Here is a 19,423-nt window from a genome sequence, read left to right as displayed (position 1 = left end):
GGGGTTTTGTAGGTTATTTTTTTTCCTGCCTTTTTTGGAACACTTCATTCTTAACAAGCATGGTGTTAGAAGTCCTTTGTTCTTTTACCTTTATATTTTCTGGGCTTAAGCTTTAAACTATGTGGGCCATGCTATCTAAAATATTACTAGCTTTGGTTGGGTTACACTTCCGTTTTATTTGTCAGCTCTTCCTCTAAACAATACTGCTCCATTGTCAAGGTAAGGCATGCTTACTGTGGGTTGATCTCTTCACTGCAAATTTAAATATGTTATTCTTCACTGCAAATTTAAATATGTTATAACCAGTAACATTTTACTTTTTTTCTAAAACAAAGAACCTATGTGTAGAACTAGTAATCACAGGTACTGTAACATGGGATTTTTATAGCTTTCAGTGGTATTCAGCTGTTCTTTCAAGCCATATGACAGCTAGTAAGCTTGAAATAGCAGATGCTAGACCAGGTACTATAATCTCTAGCTTGCTCTTAATTCGGTAGCTCAAGCCATGCTCTTAAACTCACTGAAATGAGTTCACTGGTAATCCTCGCTTTCAGTGCACATTTGGATAAGACCCTAACACCTGAAATGTGAATTTAGATTTCTGTTAATGGTTTAAATTGGTGCGTTTTAACACTTGCAATGCATATGGCAACTCATAGTCACTTAGTTCTCCTTCAGTATTTTGAAAACTATGCCAAAGATAATTAAGGAAACAGTATTTATTATTCAGTAATGATGATGAAAATACTTCCATATGTTCTGTAGGCTGCATTCTTCTGCTGTAGCCTTCTTATAAATATGAAGGAGTGAAACTGGATATTGAAAGGATACAAACCATGAAATCAGTTAACAGTTACAGACACTCAGTGCTTTTGGACTGAAACCACAGTTGTATCACTTGTCAACTTTCTACTCCAAATTTTGTTTGTTTTTAATATCTGATAATTGATTGTTCAACATGTCCTCTATATTAAATTCCTACAATCTACACCATACTATCTCCCTTAAGTGGCAGGTGAAACCTGAAAATTTACAGATGCTCAGTTTAAAATCTTACTTGGCAGTGGCTGAGATCCAGACCAGTTGCAGTGAAGGGAGGAGGAAATGAACATCCAGTATTTCTACATTTCACAAATATGATGATTTATAGTCACTGAAGCTCTGTGGAGTTCAAAAGACAGAATTTCTGTCTAATCCATACTAAAATGATGTGTCCAAATATAGTTTAAGAATTTGTTGTTCTTGTAGAAGCAAATTTGGTTTTGCTTATGAAGGAAGAGTTTCTTCCATTACCTCATTGCTCTCTTATGACTGTCACCATTTTCTCCAACAGCAACAAGTAAATCCATTCTGGAATCTTTCACATCTAAAACTTCTCATCCTTTTCAATGGCCAAGTGTAACATTAGGTAATATTGTTGTTTTCACCTAGTGAAAAGCTCCGTGTTTGTTTTGAGCATTTCATCCATATGAATGCATTTCTTCTAGCATTTCATTTCACATGCATAACCACTCTTCGTCCTGGTTATAAAGTTTTGTTCTTCCATTGTCATTAGACTTGTTGTTCTTGGCATCTCTGAATGAGAACATAGTTCAGGATGGTTTTACTGTCCTCAGAGAAGTAAAACTTGCCTCTTGCACGAAAAACACCATCGTCCTGCTATTAAATGTTCTGTCTATCTCTTTTACGTTCATGCACATGCATGTGCTGTCTTTGTCTGGGATATGTAGAGCTTTCATTGTGGAAATTTTCATTGTTTTGGAGACATAGGATCTATTTCTGATCAATGCATGGCATTTCAATATTGTCTCCGTTCTCCACTGATTTAATCAGGTGTCTTTGACATTCCATATTAAGTCGTTTTTTCTTCAGTATAAACTTATGGCATGCGGTGTTTGTTGTGAGAAACCCTTGTTAAACAATTGTTGATTGCCATCTGAGCTCTTTCTTTCAGCTACAAAAGAAATACCGCTTATTCCTTCTAAACTGAAACCATCTGCTACCCCAGAAGCACAGCATGTGAAACCTGGTAATTTTGCACACCATTTTTATAAGTTAGTATGCAGAGAGATATATTCACTACAAATAATCTAAGCAGAACTTCCTAAAGGGGACAGGATCTTTGCATCTTGACTAACTCAGCATTCTAAAATCAGTCATTTAATGTCTGACAAGAGGAATGAGAGTCAAGCTCAGCAGTTCTACTCATTTGGTTCCAGTGATAAAAATATAAATAAGTTCTCTAGTTTTTAAACCTTCTTAAAGGACTTGAAGGGAAAAAAACTACTTCTGAGTGGCACAGAAGTACTTTTTTATGTCATGTATATAAAAAATATATGTGATTATTGTTTCTATAATCTCTTTTGCAGTCCCCATCTTGCCTTTTCACACAGGCATACTATGGCAAAGATGACATCTTTACTAGTTGCAAAAGTTTGTTGATTGAACTAAAGTACTACTCATGATCAGTTAGTTCTCCTGCAGGGAACTCTATTGAAAGGATTGCCATTTTACTGGAAATTGGAGAGCTTTCTCATAGGAGAAGGGAAAACTTTCATATACATGTGATTCATTCTTTGGCCATGGGAACATTATCAATGTGTCATGTATTTTTTTTCTTTTCTGCTTTTTGATCAAACAATAGATATCTCTACTAATTTTCTTCTTTTGGGGGTTAAAGGGAGCTGAATTTATGTCCTTTACTGATTCAGATACTGGATCAATAAATATTATGGTGTGAATTACTAGAGCAGTACTAAAATATTTCTGTTCTCATCTCAGCAAGATTTTGTCATTTAGAGGTTTCCTCTGTGGTATAGATTCTCTGGTATTTCTTACAGACTGCAGTCTTTTCTTCAGTCAGAGCCCTCGTCTGTTGACTGAATCAAACAATGGATTAAATATGCCCTGAGGACATAAATATGGGGAAGTAGCCTCAGAAGTAGACTCTCACACATAGCCACAAGCATACCATGTGTAATTTCATAGGAAACAAACTTAAAAGGAATAAAGGGTATTACGTGTAAGAGCAGGACATAGTTGCATGCTTATCTAGCTGGTTTAAAACACATACCCTGAACCCTTGTAATGCTAAAGTTTACTGCTAATAAGGCTGCTGATCTGTTTGATCATACTTGAATTTTTCTTTTCTAGCCCCTAAACCGTCACTTTTGGAGCCTAAAGCTTCTCAGACTGTTGAAAAACCAAAAACAACACTAGGTAATACATAGTTTTGTAGCTGTTGGCCACTCTTCTTTGCAGTCCATGTTTTTACCAGCAAACTACCAGTAATTTCTTTACAGTGTTGAAAATACAGGACATTTTTGCTTACTTTTCTACATATGTCTTTCAAATGCTTAAAACCAACCTGGAGTTCAAAAGAATAAACAGCATTATTATTTTACCTGTTAGGTGTCTTGTAATAATGAATTGCTAACTTAATGAGAGGAACATTTTGATGTGATCGAAAGCTACAATTGTGTATTTTAAATTTAATAACTGACTACTACAGCAAAGAACAAGCAGGGATTTTGCTGTGTGGTAGTGAAGTCTTAGAAAGATTTTTGAGTAGCCTTCTTAGCAAATCTTAGCAAATTCACCATTTGCATTTGTTTCCAGTAGCCATGTGTTGCTTCATTTCAGCCATGAAGAATGTGATTTTCATGTGATACAGTAGAAAGGATAATGTTGTAATGCAGTGTATTTCTTTCAGCTCCTAAAGAAGCAAAACTTAAACCTTCTGCATCTAAACATAGACCATCTGGCAGACCCAAAAAGCCACGAACTAAACCCGGTAACTGACTTCCATAGCAAATATTTGTTATATCACTTAAGTAAGATACCTCAGTTTAATTCTATTCTCTGTGAAGCTCAGCATTCAGAAAGATAGGCACCGAGGTAGCTGTGCTTGTTGAAGAGTATTATTTTTGTATTGAACAAAAAAATTCTGAAGCAAAGCCAGAAAGCTTTTAACTTTTATAGCCCAAATCACCAAGTCTCATGGCCTGGCATTGAAACAAATTGTTTTCCTGCTTTTTATTTCAAAATAACAAGTTTTCCAACTTAGTGCAGCACAGATACCAGAAAATGCAAAATCTCCTGCTTTGTTGATGGTTGTAGCATCTTACTAGAACAATAAGATTTGTATTGATTCAGTGATCATTAATGCATATGTAGACATACCTGAAACTGTGAAAATAAGAGTAATTTCTGCTCTGGAATTTAGTAAAGGCATATTTTATGAAAACAAATGAAATTGCACCTTTGCACTGGGGTTGAATTTGATCTATGATGTATATCTGAGGTAAAAGACACCTGGCACTTTCTGGACCTGAAGAATAAGTGAATACAGCTGCAAAAATATTTCTAGTGCTGCATGGTGTATAATGTAACTAGAAATCTTACAAATGCATAATTGTATATTGTAAGACTGTATTACTTAATCCTGGAAAGGATCGGGCAATATTAGTAGATTCTTTCCAGATTTCCTGTGAAGTTCTTTTGCACATAAAAAGAATTACTCTCTTCAGACCAAATAATTCCTTGTGGAACTTGTAACTAAATGGTTCTTATGACCCGGAACAGTCTCAAAATAGTGTGTAAAATTAGTTTTTCATGGTAATTACAACTCCTACAACATTTTTACTGTAGGAAATACAGTATTGTATTACTAGAATAATTACTGTGCTGTAGATGTCTATGTCTGAATATAGATTCAAATCCTCCACGTTGTTTTCTGAAACAGCAGAGAGAAAAAAAAAACAAAACAGACCCTCATTTGGAAACTGTTGTATAAAATTGTGTTACAGCCTTGGACTGCCAAGATAAACACTGTATGTTGATGTTACCACCCTGAATGACCATATAACAAGTTTCTATGAAGAAGGTGGCATGATTCTGTTTTGTACAGATGCCTCTTGTTTGTCCTTTCCCTATTAGTGGTTTCACTGATTGGTCAGATGGAATCATAAGAAACACTTTTTAATCATAATTAAGCTTGTAATGATCTTCCTGTAATATTTGTGAATCTGGCATTTGTTTGATTGGAAAAATGATTATATTCTTGTTCAGAAATTATTGAGGCACAAAATATGCAGTGGGTGGGGATAACCTTGCTTTTGGATAGGTGGCAAAATGGTGAAAGAGCAAGGATCAACTCTGTATTTCAGGGCCACTTGGGAGTTCAGTTTAAATTCTTGTATCATGACAGTGATTGTCACCTTTCCATAACAGTGAATCTAAATAATGAAAAATATGTGCCAAATTTATACTTGATTGCTGACTTACTAATGACTGTAAACTTCCACAGTCTTAGCATAGTACTAAAAACAGCATAATGTTAGATAGACAGGTGCATATATGTAGTTTTTCCTTCTACAGTCTTCTCTCCCTTACTAGGACTATGAGGGTCCTGGAAGGACTTCTAACATGCATCTTCAGAAGTGCAGTCATACCAGAGAACCATACATTCTCAGCCTATGAAAACTCTGCTTGATAACTTGGTGCATGTCTGTCTTACTATTTTCTGCCCTTCAAAGTCTAGCTTACCTGGCTGCTCAGTGCTTATAACTCAGTAATCTGATAAATTGTTCAACTCTATCAAGAGTAACTTTCATGTCAAAGTCCTCTTATATTGTCTGGGAGTTATAATCAGATGCTATACTTTCAGAAGGGTCAAAGGAATTCAAAGTAATTTTATTTTCTCCCAGTGTTATCCTCCTCTCATCATCATTCTGAGAAACCCACCTTCCAGCTCTATCTTTTAATCTTGAAAAGTGTACATCAAATGTGAATATTTTAAATGGACTATCAGTAACAGACTTTGAGAATCTCTTTAGGATTTTCACCTGAAATATTTCACATCTAACCTTTATTCTGGAAGAACACTGTGGAAGAAATACAGGAAAAATAATAGATTTACCAAAGAAAGTGGATTTCTCTGGTACTCCTTCTTTTTAGTGGTCTACAGCCCTAAAGAATAAAAAAAGATTGTCAGGAGAACAAGATGAAGACTCAGGGAGCTCCTCTGCCAATGGTGTTCCTTTAGCATAAATGCACTTTTTCTTTTCAAAGAGCAGCAAAAGCCTCACAGCATAGCTATTGTTGCTTAAAAGCATTCAGTAAATATATTACTTTCTCAGCATTTCCATTTGAATAATGGGGAGAAGGCATATTTTAGTTGGGAAATGAGAGCAGGTGAGGCATACTAGAAGTTGAGAAATAGATATAGATGCCTCTACTTTGCTCAGGATTCTCTTTATTCCATCATCAACTATTCTGGTGTCAGTCACTACTAGGAGTCCCTACATATATGAACGTCCAAAGACTGCAGAGGGTAATGATTACAAGTCATCTTTAGTCATTCTTCTTTTCACTGGGTTGATAATATGTGCAGTTCAAAACACCATTTCCTATAGGCATCTTGCTTATTCATATGTGGTCCAAACCCAACAATGGAAATGTACTCTTGGTGCTTTATTATTTTTCCATGCCTCTAGCATGGAGATACCGCCTTCTAAATGACAGGATATCACTTCAAAGTTATCTTATTAGAAGCTTCAATTGCATTAGAAGAAGAAAGTGTAAGAATTATTACAACAGTAAAGCTTTTATTAAATATAAAAATAGCATAATCTAAAAATCATATTTCAAGTACAAATTGCTGAACAATTTATTCAGAAGGGAAAGTGCTTTGTTGCACATAAATGAGCATTGCTTTCATAATTTGTCAAATTTATGGAAAATATTTAATCTTTTCATTTGATCCATGGAAACTTGTGTTCAGTTGATGAAAAAAAAATGTGTTTTTAGTTTTAGTGAGGAGGAAAGTTTATATAAGGTAATACATGATAGTTACCTTTTTTGGTACAGGTACTATATTTGGTGATATGTTTATTAAGTATGTTTTAATGTAGACTAAGAACAAAAATGTCCTTTGCAGTGATTCTTGAAATATTATATCTAATTCAAACAGTTGAGTCACTGTTTGCAATTACTGTGCAGATTGTACTCTGCGAAGTGCTTTAAGATGTTTTAAGAGGTATAGCTTTGCTCTTTAAAACCTGAACGAAGCTAATTACACATATGATACTTTGCTGGACAAAGATGGCTTTAAGTCTATGCTTAAAGTGCTTAAATGATTTGATTAAATAGAATAAATTTGTTTTCGTTAACTAGCAACAAATCACTGCAGTTGGAAACAGTAAATCTAAGTTCTACTTCATAAATGACTTTCAAAACTCTTCCACTGACCTTGATTTGCCAAGGTCAACATTAGATAATAGTGTTTTCTAAGCATTGTTTCTCAGCTCCCTTTTCTTTGGCTTTTGGTTAACATTTTCAAAACTAATTTTGCTGTAGAATAGCCTCCAACTTTTTGATTATCCCTTTCTTCAAAGCCTCCCTCTGCTTGTTTTGCCCATAACCAATAACACTTAATGCATCAAACCCATAGCATCACTTTTTTTCTGTATTTACTCATTGATATGTACTGACAGTAACTTCTTAGACTTTATTCATTGCTAAATGCGAATGTGATTCTTCTATGGTACACCATTTAATTTCAGCTTAAATATTGGTTTTTACAAACCAGTGTCCAAAATCACAGTCCACACAATTTGAAGCCCAAATCATCTGCTAAGACCATAACTGTCAGGCTAAATCTGATAGGGTAGTTCTTTTGAAATTGTCTCTTGAAGCTTGCTTTTTGTGCAGAAAGTAAGAAGTGTTTAAAATGTCAACTTGTTTTTCCTGGAGGAGGGAGAAGGAAGTCTTTCATTATTTTGGGATAATATTTATACAAAGAGAAATCAAATTGCTTCAGAAAACAATTTGGAGACACTTATTTTCATTTTTAGTATGTTAAGTATTTTTTTAAGTACTCACTGCTTTTTCAGAGGCAACCTGAAAATAGAAATGTCAACTTAGTGGAAAATTTTAACTGTTTCATCATGGGCAGCATGCCACTTTCAAGGAGTAGCAGACCTCAGTTTGAGGATACCTTCCATTTTTGTACATCAGGAGTCCCTTGCTCCCTTTAAGATATGTGATCTCTTCCCTTGCTTGTTCTAGGCTTTGCTGATTTCAATTAACATTTTTGCTTCTGTTGCCATCAAGTTTGTGCTATTATGTTCTTATTGAACCTGCGTTATTACGAAGTTCAATTGTCCATGGTTTTAAAAAATTAATTTGAAGATCTGTGTCACTGTGGTATAGTATTAGCACCTGCTTTTATACTTCCCAGTGGAGCAATTTTAAAGTTTTTTTTTTAGTTCTTCCATGCTTACCTTCTCACACTGTTTCTGTTGCAGTCTTGGAACCTATTACACTTAGAATTGAACCACCAAGGTCAACAATAGGTAATGATGTTTCCTTGTCAAGCTGTCATATTTGCTTTTTTCATCACAGAAAACATCACCCAAGTTTATCACCTTATGCCTTAGGATTGTTTCATTAAACTCCATTTTTCTTCTAGGTAATTCTCGTGCTTGACATTCATGGCAGTTGGGTTTTTTGCTCTCTTCAGAGTCGGAATGTCTCTTTTTTTCTTTTATTTTTTTTCAAGAAAATGATGCTGGCAGCTCTGGATAACCTTTCTTATAATTCTGATTGTCTGTGCTTGCCCCAGCTTTTTGTTTTAAAAAAAATAAAATCCAAGCTTCAAAAATTACCAAAATTCCACTCTCTTGCTTAAATTGCTATAAACACATGGAGAGTATTACCTGACTTTCCTACTTTCTATGAAGAACTATTTTTCTCTGTTGCAGGTGTGAGGTTTGTATGTTCAACATGATACCAGATACTAATTACTGTGCAATTTAAGCAACTTATTACCCACATTTTCTCTTCCAGCTCCAACAGAGACTCAGCATATTCCTTCTATACCTAAAACTTCACCCAAAACTCATATCCCACAAGCCAAAGATGGTGAACTTCTTTGTGTGATTATTTCTAATACAGTTTATGTTGGATTGAAATATATTTATTGAACAGCTGTTTAGGTAACAGAGACAGTTAAAACATAACGGGGTTCTGTTCTACTGTCTGTTCAGTGATTTGCTTGCAGTTTTCAGTAGTAGTAGCATTCACTAGATATTTTTCATCATGCAGAGGAATAAATCTCTGCTACTTCATGGCAGCAGAAAGAGAATATTGTTGTTAAACTCAGATTACAGTGGTAACTAAAGGAAATACCTAACAATTGAAGTGTGTATTATGGCTACTTAGGTGGTACAGTTCTTTCTCACACTGCTTTGTTTTGTTAGAATAAATACATTTTCCTTTTAAGTCACAATTACTTACTTTCACTACATTATTATTTCCTGCATGAGCAAGTAAATTACTTGGTAAATAGCTACTATTTGTTTATAAGTATTGGTATTTTTAGCATTGATTATCATTTATGCTGTATTAAAAACAAAAATGGATTTTTCTACCGTGTCATTAAATGTGAGTGCAGGTAATGTCAACAGAAAATTACAAGGTTATTGAATATCAATGTAAGTTATCTTTTGGTAAATGTGAAAAAAAATCATGATAATCACTTTACTGAAGATCTGTAAATTATACATAAAGCAATACTTTTGAAATCTGATGTCATGTATTAGATATTATTTCCTCATGCAGAAAATGGTCAAAATCCTTATTCTCTCATAATCTATAATACACAGAACTTTTTTTACAGCACCATCCACTTATCTTGTGATTGTCTTAAAAGATTTGGTAATTGTCACCCATGCAGAAGAATTGACACAGAGAGGGGTACCATTTCTATTATGCCTCTGCTTATAATGAAGGAAATGCAAGAAAACAGCATAAACTTTAAATCCTTATGCCCCTTAAATGCCCAGTTTAATTTTAGATAAATACCAGTTTATAGCTGAAGTTCATGATCATGCAATGCAATACACTGTAATGCTCTTTAATAATATAGCATCCAGTAAACAAGCAAGTGGTCTCTGATTCCAATCATATATATATAAATTGCATTTGAAATACACCACAAAGGGAATAGATCTGTTTCCTTAAAAGGCCATGTGAATAAGGGAGTGATGTATATTGGATATCTCATTGAACCCCGAGGGAGAACTACATTCACATTATGTTTCAGCTTGCACTTCTTTGTGAGAGACTTCATTTAATATAATGGGTTTTGTATGAGGCAGTGTACATAGTATATAATTCAAAATACAGTTATTGAACAAGTAATGCTAATTGTAAATGCAGTTACTTCAATTTTTGTTTTTATGGTTTTTTTTTTTGCTTTTATGTTTTGTTTCTGATACAGTCCTGAAATCTGTAACACTTAGAACTGATCAACTAAAACCAGCAATAGGTAACACCTTTACCTACAAAGATATTTAGCTTTTTTCTCAGTATACACCAATCATCATAAATACATCTTCATTGTGCTTCACTGTCATAATTTTTTGCTATTAAATTTAGTCTTTAGGTTGGGGAGGGGTCTGTGTGTGATTTTACACTAACAATTCATAATCATCTTGTTTGGTTTTTCTTACACAAATGTGTTCTGTAAAGTGGATGGAAGCACAACGATCTTCCTTTGACTACACGTCTCTACTGAGTTTCTGTCCTGTGCTGCTTCATTGTTTAAATTTGTCCATCTGTACTGGCCTTGCTTTATGTTACCCTGCTACAGAGGTTCTCCATCAGCACTATTTCTCTGTGTACCAGACATTCATACTTCATTTCTCATACAAGCTTTTTGTGTTTCCAGAGGGTTCCAGAGGCATGTATTATTTTTTACTATTATTCCTTGTTAATCTCAATTCTTGAAAGATTTTAATAGTTGCTTTTTTTAAAAAATTTCAGTTCCAAAAGAAACACAGCATTTTCCCTCCAAACCTAGAACATCACCAAGCTCAGAGGTGCCACAAACCAAAGCTGGTAAGTACACTCTTTCTTTTTCTTATTAAACTTATATGTGTGTCTTACACTACTGTGGAGCTTCAGATAAACATGTATCCCTCAGGTGCATATGTTGGAGACTATACACTCAGGGGATTTATAATCAACCAAGCCACTGCAACAGTGGGCATTTTCTGTGCAGTTGTCAATGAAAATAGGTCTTTTCTGTGTGAATTTGGGTTTGGGAAAAGTGAAGGTGAGAAGGAGGTGTGTCATTGCAAAGAGGAAGGATTTTTTCTGGATTTCTCAAATTGTGTACTTGTTTTTTCTTTATCAGGCACAGTTTTTCATTTATACTTTTCAGTTCACTTTTGCACCTCCATTATGAAGTTAAGAGATTTAAGAATGTGTAATACTTTCTATAATGTTGTTTACACAGCTTGGTAGAGAGCATTATACAACCCTGAGCTAATTAAAGATGAAGGAAGAAAGTTACACAACTCACACTAATAACTGTATGAGATAGTGTGGAGGGTCGATCCTAGTCATTAGCCCACTAGCCCCTTGATCATTCCACCTTGGAGAGAATCAGAAGAGCAAAACAGAGGAAAAAAAATAATTAAAAATCCCATAGTTCAAAATAAAGACAGATTCAACAAGGACAGAGAGAAAACCAAATTGATACAAAGGTAACCACATGCTACATTCCACCAGCAGACCAGTGTCATTCTAGGAGCAATGGGCCCTTTGGAAAGTTTTGCTGTTAAGCATGACATTATGTGAGGTGAAATATTCATTTGGTCAATTTGTTTCAGCTATTCCTGCTGTGTCCCCTCCTAGCATCTTTACCACCTCCAGTCTATTTGCTTGGGGATAGAGTTAAAAATGAAGAAGTCCTTGGTGCTGTAACAAGCACTATTCAGCAATAGCTAAAACATTGGTGTGCTATCAAAGTTCATGAATCCAAAATGGAGTACCACAGGAACTGCTATGAGGAAAGTAAACTCTGTCCCAACCAGACCCAGTACAGGTTTCCAAAGTATATGCAGTATTAGATAGCGCTGCTGGAGAAATGGGCAGAAAAATGACAACTAAGTTTCCTTTTCCCCCCCAGTAAATCTGTGCCTATTGCTTGAATCAAAACCTTGACATAAGTCAGGAAAGTGCACAAATTTGAAGATGAAAACCCACCCACAATTTCTTTGTGGTTTATTATAAAAGCTTCAGATTGATATTTGGGCCCTGTTCTGTATTACAGCTATTGCCTTGAACCAGAGGCAATTCTGAGGAGCATAATACTGACATGTGTTGAGTTTCAGAGAGGAGTGACAGTCTGTCATTGGCTGTAACAGGATGGTTGTATGATCATTGGGGAAGTAGTCATTGTTTTGATTATTCTTGGATAATACTTGCTTTCATTGTTTTTTGGTTGGGTTTTTTTTTATCACACTAATGAAGTTCTGGAACCAATCACATCTAGAACTGAGAAACCAAAATCAACAGTACGTAATGATATTTTTTTACTTTAACAGCTATGTTGTCTTTCCTCTTCAACAGAAATCATTAAGCGTAGACCTGTAAAAATTTGTCACCTTTCTTTGTGTGAGCCTTAATAATTTATCAGTCAAGATTCTCTGTTTCTTTTCTTATTTTCTACAAAGCAGTTGAGGAGGATCCTTTTCTTTCAAGTTGTTATGCACATAACATAGGGCAGCTTCCTTCAGTATTTAATGGTAAGAGGCAGAGGGCAGATCAGAATAGGATTTTAACTTGTATGTTCTCAGTCACACAGTAGAGGTGGCACTGTTCTCATTAGTCATACGGTTTAGGTGAGCAGAGCTGCATGTTGCAAGTTTTCTTTCTCTACTTCCTTTCCCCCACCAGTTTTACTAAATAATATATAGTCCTTCATAGAGGACTAAAAAATAATTCTGTTTCATTCAAGCCTCAGTTCCACTGCCAGTTGACCTTTGGGTCATATGATTCCTTGAGGCAGATCCCTTTGAGTAAGGCATTTTTATCATTTGAACCTGGTACTGTGAATCATTCCAGTACAACCTCCATTACAGTCTAGTGGTGTCTTTGTATTTGAAGCTACTTGTTTTCTTCTGTTATTTTAAGTCCTCTTCTTAAACAGAACCAGTAATTCTGTCACATGCTTAGTTGATAGTATGCCTCAGAAAGTTTTCTTTTTTCTCTGTAGACCAATTTTATTTAAAAAAGCTCTTCTCTTCTGCACCACTCCCATAGAATATCTTTGGTTTAAATTTTTGGTCTGGTTTGAGGTTTGGGTTGTTTGGTTTTTTTTCTTTTTTTAACTGTTATGGGTGGTAGTGGACACTGATACCTCAGAAAATTTTAGTATGGTGTAACCTAATTTCTTTCTTTCAGCTCCTAACAATACACGTCATGGGACTTCTGAACCTAAAACATCACCCAGTCCACATGTTCCTCCAACTAGAGCAAGTAAGCTTAATATTTTGTCTTTTACTGCATGAAATTTTTATCAGTTTTAAAATTGTCAAAATTTACTAGTTCTCTGAAAGTACACAGGTAATTACTGTATATGCTGTGGTTTACTGTCATTATTGGTTTTGTTATATAGCTGTTACGGAACAAGATAATCCGCTAAATATTATACATGTCAGTATCTCATAGGGAATGGTAGGGAAATTAGGGTTAACAGTCATATTGAGCCTTTGCACATCAGAAAATTAGTGTCATAGTTTCCACAAAATGTGGCAGAAGTATTTATATTTTCCAGTTACTTATTTACAAGTGTGGAATTATGCAACTTTCTTGTTGCTGAAACTTTGAAAATACTTTTGTCCATTTGAAAATTAGTGGTAAATTTCCACGTTTATTCTTTGCTGGAGGTTTTTTTAATGCACAGCTGAGTAAAATAAGCAACGGATTTTTGGCATATGAAACACTTAAGAAGCACAACAAGGTTAAGTGTTAGAACTACAGCAGTTTACTCTGTAGAAAACTGTGTGACAGAGCTGAAAGGAGTGGAGAGTTAATTCAGCACTGCACTGTAACAGTCACTTTGTCATTAGTCTCTGCATGAGCATTGTCAGGAGATCCCTTTGTGATTGCTTTCAAACGGAAATACTTTCTAAAAATTTTTTTTTTATCAAAAGTGAATCTTCTGTCAGGAAAATCAAAAGGTTTATATTGAATTGTTATTCTCAGTAACATGCTCAAAACTTTGCACATCTACAGGTCCAAAAGAAAGTCGGCGAGTGTCTTCCAAGCCTAGAGCATCACCAGGTCTGGGCATAACATACACAAAAACTGGTAAATACACTGTTGTTTTGTTGTGTTTGAAAATCCAGGGTTTATTTTGGGTTGTCTTTCCTCAATGAATCAAGTGTTGATTAACATTTCTTATTACAGACAAATAGGTTTTCTAATGATCACATGTTTAAAGGAAGATAGAGCTGATTTGTATTTTTAATGGCTGAGTTTTGATGAGTTGTGTATGCTTTTCAACCACATGACGGCTATCACTGATGAATAATCTGCATATCGTGGTAGACAACATGCAAACATTATAAGAATGTTCTTGGATGAAATTTCATCTTTTGTGGCAATCAAAAGTTCTTAGAGAAAAACATATTTGAGGTCCTTTGTGTATGACTCTAAATATCTACATCAAACCATTTTTATGTTTGTGTGCCTTGGTAATGGAATTTGACCCTTTAAAGTATATACTTAATAGGGATTTTAATAGTTTGGTAGTGAAGCACCAAACCTCTGTAACTCCTGGTGGTTGTGAAAGCATCAGTTGAGCCTTCCTTTTGAGTGAGTATATGTTCACTAATTCCACCAATAAATAATAATTTTTAAAAATAAATTTAAGTTTGTGTTCCAATTTGAAATCAGTTATGTAAAAGGGGTATTTTTACCCTTTTGCACGTACTTATTGCTAATTCTGTGTATGTTCTTGTTTTTATGAAGTTTTGGCACCTACTATATATACAATTGAACAATAAAAGACAGCAACAGGTAAAGATGTTACCTTGGGCTGGTCATTACTTTTTCCCTGCTGCTCCTTGGACCAATACATATTACTAGTCTGTTTTTCACATGCCATCTTAATTTTACTGTGTTCTAGATATTGAAAGATTCCTAGCTGTTTTGTTGTCTTCACAGTAAGTTTCTTTCATTCTCATACACACTGTAATTCTTTGACACTTGTAGGAGACAAGCATGTCATGGGTATTGCAGTTGTGAGTTCTGACATACAGAAGGAAACATGTCTACTGTAGTTGTCTGTGTTCTTTCAGGTTCTGTTGCTTGACTCCAGATTTTGCTTACTTGATCAATTTTCCACCCATGTTTTAATTCAGGATTTTCTTTTCTTTTGAAATTCCTCTATGCATCTGACACTCAATTTTTCAGACTCACGTAAGGATCTTATTTTTCATTGCAAGCACAAGGCATGCAGTGTTTGTGAAATAAACCTGTCTACGTCTGAAGACTATAAACCCTTAAAACAGGACTTTCCTTTCAGCTCCTCAAGAACCACAACATACTCCCTTTAAACCAAAAGCAGATCCCATTCCAGATGCTCCACACAGGAAGCCCGGTAAATTATCAGATTTTTTTGTCAAGCTGCAGTAGATAATGGAACACTTTCAGGAGGGTGATGGAGGGAGTTAGCAGTGCATTTGCCATTACATGGGTATCCAGGTAACTTAAAAAAAATCTGCAATGCTGCAGTTAACTCATACCATTGATGGAAACTGCAACAATTCAAGATTATTATTTTTTTTTATATTATGTTGATGAAGAAGAAATGGTAGTGACCTGTATGTTTAAATCAATGATAAAAAGTTATCCACAGCTTGTATCCATGCAACAGACTAGTTGTTTGCACCGTGTTTTGAATCTGTTGTGAGAGAAGCCTCTTAAAGCTGTTGCAGTGGTTTTCCTTCATATTCATATATTCATCCAGATCAGGCTAAGGATTCCCTTCAGTTGTATTTGAGTTAGGAGACTCCCCACCATAAATGTGACTGAACTGTATAAGACAATCACTGATTTCACCAGATGGCTATTATTCTTGTTTTCTAAATATCTATAAAATAAAACCCCAAAACAACTGACCTCTCTATAGCCATAAATCTCTGAGGGTAAATGCCCATTGTTGTTTTAAAACATCCCTTTTCTGGTGTATATAGTATAGTGCTGAAGTATTTTTGAAGGGGCAGGAGGGAAAGGGAGAGTCTATTATTCTGAGCATTATCAACATTTCTTCCAACAGAAATCGTTCCAGCCTTCCAAGAACCAGATACTACTACTATTCCTCACGTTCCTGAAAGAACTAAGGCAACACTGGGTAATAATGTGTATTTCATAAAAAATAATCTATTTTCTATTCTTGTTAAAGAAGATCTTCTTAGGGAGTGTTCATTACATACGTTAAAAACTAATGATGAAGTTTTGCTCTGCTTCTAGATGCTTGCCTGCTGGTCTTGACAAGGGTAATAATGCATGAGCTCATTTAGTTTTGAAGGTTCTTTTCCTCATCTGATAGCCTTTCCAGTCAGGATGGTGTAATTCTTGAAGATGTTACATATTTTGCAATAAAAGGAGACTTTATTTAAAGAGTATGTAGTGAATACTGTAACTTCCGCACATGAGGTATGGATACTGTCATCCTAAAATACTTCTCTGTTTCACTGTAAGGAAATTATAAGTTATCAGCCACAGCATAACATATACCAAAATGGACCAGATATGTGACCCTCCATATCAAATACTAGTTCTTAAAGCCATCTTCTCTGCTAACTTCTAGTCATGCACATTGGGAAAACTTGCTAAATTATATGAAACATTAGATGAGAATTCTTTATTCTTAAGTGTCAGATGTGGACCAAATAAAGATCAATAAATCCAAGCAGTATTGGGCAGCAGGAGTACTGCTTGAGCAATCTCTATTAATAATCCCCAGTTTCAGAGGCCAACACTGATCACAATTTTCTGAGAATGAAATGGTATCACTAATGAACTATTAATAGGCATTCAGTAATCTTTGAAGTATGCATTTTCTTTCTGAGGAATAGGAAACGAAAAAAACTTTTGTGTTTCTATTTCGATATATATCCCCTGTATGCATGAATTACTTAGGTTAATATTCATTTGATATCTCTGTATAGCTTTATGAAGTTTACATGCTCTGTTGTATCTGGGGCTACCTGATGCAATATTAATGTGCAGAAAATGGTTCGTCAGAGCTAGGAGGGTGAAGAATGCACAGGCTAGGGCAGATAGTTTGAAGATCATTTCCACTGGTGTAGATTAGACTACCTGGTGCCAAGATAACTTTTTCCAATAAATGGTTCCTACATGGCGACAATTTTAACTGGGCAGTATGAAGACAAGATTAAATAGTTCCCACATAAAACCAAAGGGTTTAATTCATAAATCAAGTCCAATACTAAGGGTCCACTGAAAAGCAGATCCTGTCCTCTGATACTCATGTATGGCAGATGTGGAAGATGTAAGATGCAGCTATCTATTTTCGTTCCATTGCTGTATGCTCTTCATGACTCTATTATTCACTGCTTTGTCCAAAGCTATGAATTTGCATATAATGACGCCTGTGTCAGTGGCCATTTAACTTATTTCCCTTTCTTTCCAGGAATTCCAGCTGTTTGATTTACCCTTGCATAATTTGCCTTATTACAGATCAGATCCTACTTACATTCCTTATGTGCTATGAAAGAAGCTTGGGTTTCAATTATTGTTATGGGTGCTGTTTGTTTTAATTTCAGCTCCAACTGAAAAACAGTTCATTCATACCAAGCCAAAAACATCTGAAAAACCAAGAGTGCCGCACACCAAACCTGGTAATGGAATCCTTCCTTTAATTTTGTGTGTTTGTGTTTAATAATTCCTTCCCTTAGCCTTGGGCTTTGTTCTTTTTAGTGGAATTGTTCATAGCTGGCTTTGTGCTCAAACAAAGGCATTACACTTAATCCAAAATATGCCGAAACTACACTAAAAGTAACACGACAATTGCTAGTATGCATCGAAAATTATTTTCCTCCTTTCCGTTAAATACAGCAAATGATGACTAAAATGTAGTAGTGTGGGTGCTGACAAATTTCAGTGGCTGGATAGACCGTGCTCTCTCTGATTACTTCCTGGTAATCAGAGATGCAACTCTATAGGCACTTTTTTGGTTTCCATCCATAAAATGCAACAGAACCCCTTTGCAATGTGCTTGTACAGTTGACAACTGACACTATCCTGAAAGAAAAGAAGTCTTTAAAACAGTTACAGGGGCTGAGTTTCTTTGCATTTTTGTTACAGAAGGAATGTACAGAAGTTAACAATATCTGTTGGCAGCTGATTTTTAAAGTATTCTGCTACACTTTAGTTTGGGGCATTTTTAAAGTTTTAGAAATAGAGCATTTCTAAAGTAGCATTTCTACTTTGTTTCTATTACAGTTTAATATTCTAAGATTCTTCACATTCTCTCCTTAACAGCAATACGTCAGACAACTCCACAACCAATTATTACAAAACCTTCTACTACCACCGAGCATTCAAGGGCAACAATGGGTAAATAAGTTTTCTTAATATCAAGACACGGATATTCTTAATTTTTCAGTGATGAAATCCCTAGACAACATGCTCCAGTGTGGTACTTTGTGACATCATTCGACTTATACTTCATTCTGCTTGCACACGTGCATGTTTCTTAATACAGATGAGTTTCAGTTCTATCCAAGAAGTAAAGCAGAAATAACCTACAGCTCATGTCTGGTCAGAAGACTGTATTCGTCAAATCTCCAACCAAATTCAGTGGTCTAATTTTTCTTTTAGAGCAAGAATTTTAACCTCTAACTCAATTTATCCTACAGCAATGTGCTAGGGCTTTCTGTGGTTTGGATAGTCATTTTATTTCAGGTTCCAGAAAGCCATGAAATTGTTTGGGTTTTTTTTCAGGCATTTGAGGCATGAATTCTCTGTGGGCTAAATATGACATTGGATCATGACTCCTGAAAAATACAATAATAATCTTTTTCCTTTTCTTTCAGCTCCAAAAGAAACACTGCTCATTCCTTCCAAACCCAGAACATCTGTTGGGCCAGAAGTACCACAGTCTAAAGCTGGTAATTTAAAGCTTTTAACTTTAAAAGTGCTATTGTGGCACTGCTTTAGTTACACTGTCTTCTGTCGTTCAGTACTGCAGTCATGTGACATCCATGATTTGTGGAGAGAAATTAGCATAATTGTTCAGCTCAGAGTATGTTAATAAATTATATCAAAGAGAATGCCCATGAATTGCATCTATTTTCATGGGGAGCAGAAGTTGGTTGGTTTTCTTGAAATATGTGATGAATTAGATTCATTTTGATAAAGATAATCTGCTGTAGCCAGCTTCACTGTGTTCTTTTCTTTTGGGGGATTTTATTACTCTATATACATTTGCTTCAATATCTCAAGTGCTTTTGAAACTAGGGTGTCAGAATTTTAATCCAAGATAGCTAGATGCTAAGAGTATAGATACCTTCTTTTATCAGTGATTTTTGCAGTA

At 35.2% G+C, this 19,423-nt stretch overlaps 1 protein-coding gene across 5 annotated transcripts in view; it reads left to right on the top strand.

Annotated features, from left to right (window-relative positions):
- Positions 1-19,423, top strand: part of ABI3BP (ABI family member 3 binding protein) — a 158,023-nt gene that overhangs the window by 91,143 nt on the left and 47,457 nt on the right. For 4 of the 5 annotated variants that reach the window (XM_031051267.2, XM_031051266.2, XM_031051265.2 and 1 more), the window contains 14 exons: positions 1,334-1,408; positions 1,955-2,029; positions 3,154-3,219; positions 3,713-3,793; positions 8,310-8,357; positions 10,286-10,333; positions 10,831-10,905; positions 13,258-13,332; positions 14,092-14,166; positions 15,386-15,460; positions 16,139-16,213; positions 17,652-17,726; positions 18,370-18,444; positions 18,924-18,998. In XM_031051267.2, coding sequence (XP_030907127.1) covers positions 1,334-1,408; positions 1,955-2,029; positions 3,154-3,219; positions 3,713-3,793; positions 8,310-8,357; positions 10,286-10,333; positions 10,831-10,905; positions 13,258-13,332; positions 14,092-14,166; positions 15,386-15,460; positions 16,139-16,213; positions 17,652-17,726; positions 18,370-18,444; positions 18,924-18,998 — 993 coding nt within the window. Of the gene's footprint in view, positions 1-1,333; positions 1,409-1,954; positions 2,030-3,153; positions 3,220-3,712; positions 3,794-6,265; positions 6,335-8,309; positions 8,358-8,850; positions 8,926-10,285; positions 10,334-10,830; positions 10,906-13,257; positions 13,333-14,091; positions 14,167-15,385; positions 15,461-16,138; positions 16,214-17,651; positions 17,727-18,369; positions 18,445-18,923; positions 18,999-19,423 lie in introns of all 5 variants that reach the window. The other variant, XM_034074406.1, reaches the window with a different exon arrangement.

Source organism: Melopsittacus undulatus, chromosome 2 (genome assembly GCF_012275295.1).
Source record: "Melopsittacus undulatus isolate bMelUnd1 chromosome 2, bMelUnd1.mat.Z, whole genome shotgun sequence".
In the NCBI taxonomy this organism is placed as follows: Eukaryota; Metazoa; Chordata; class Aves; order Psittaciformes; family Psittaculidae; genus Melopsittacus; species Melopsittacus undulatus.
This window is presented reverse-complemented; position numbering and strand designations above follow the sequence as displayed.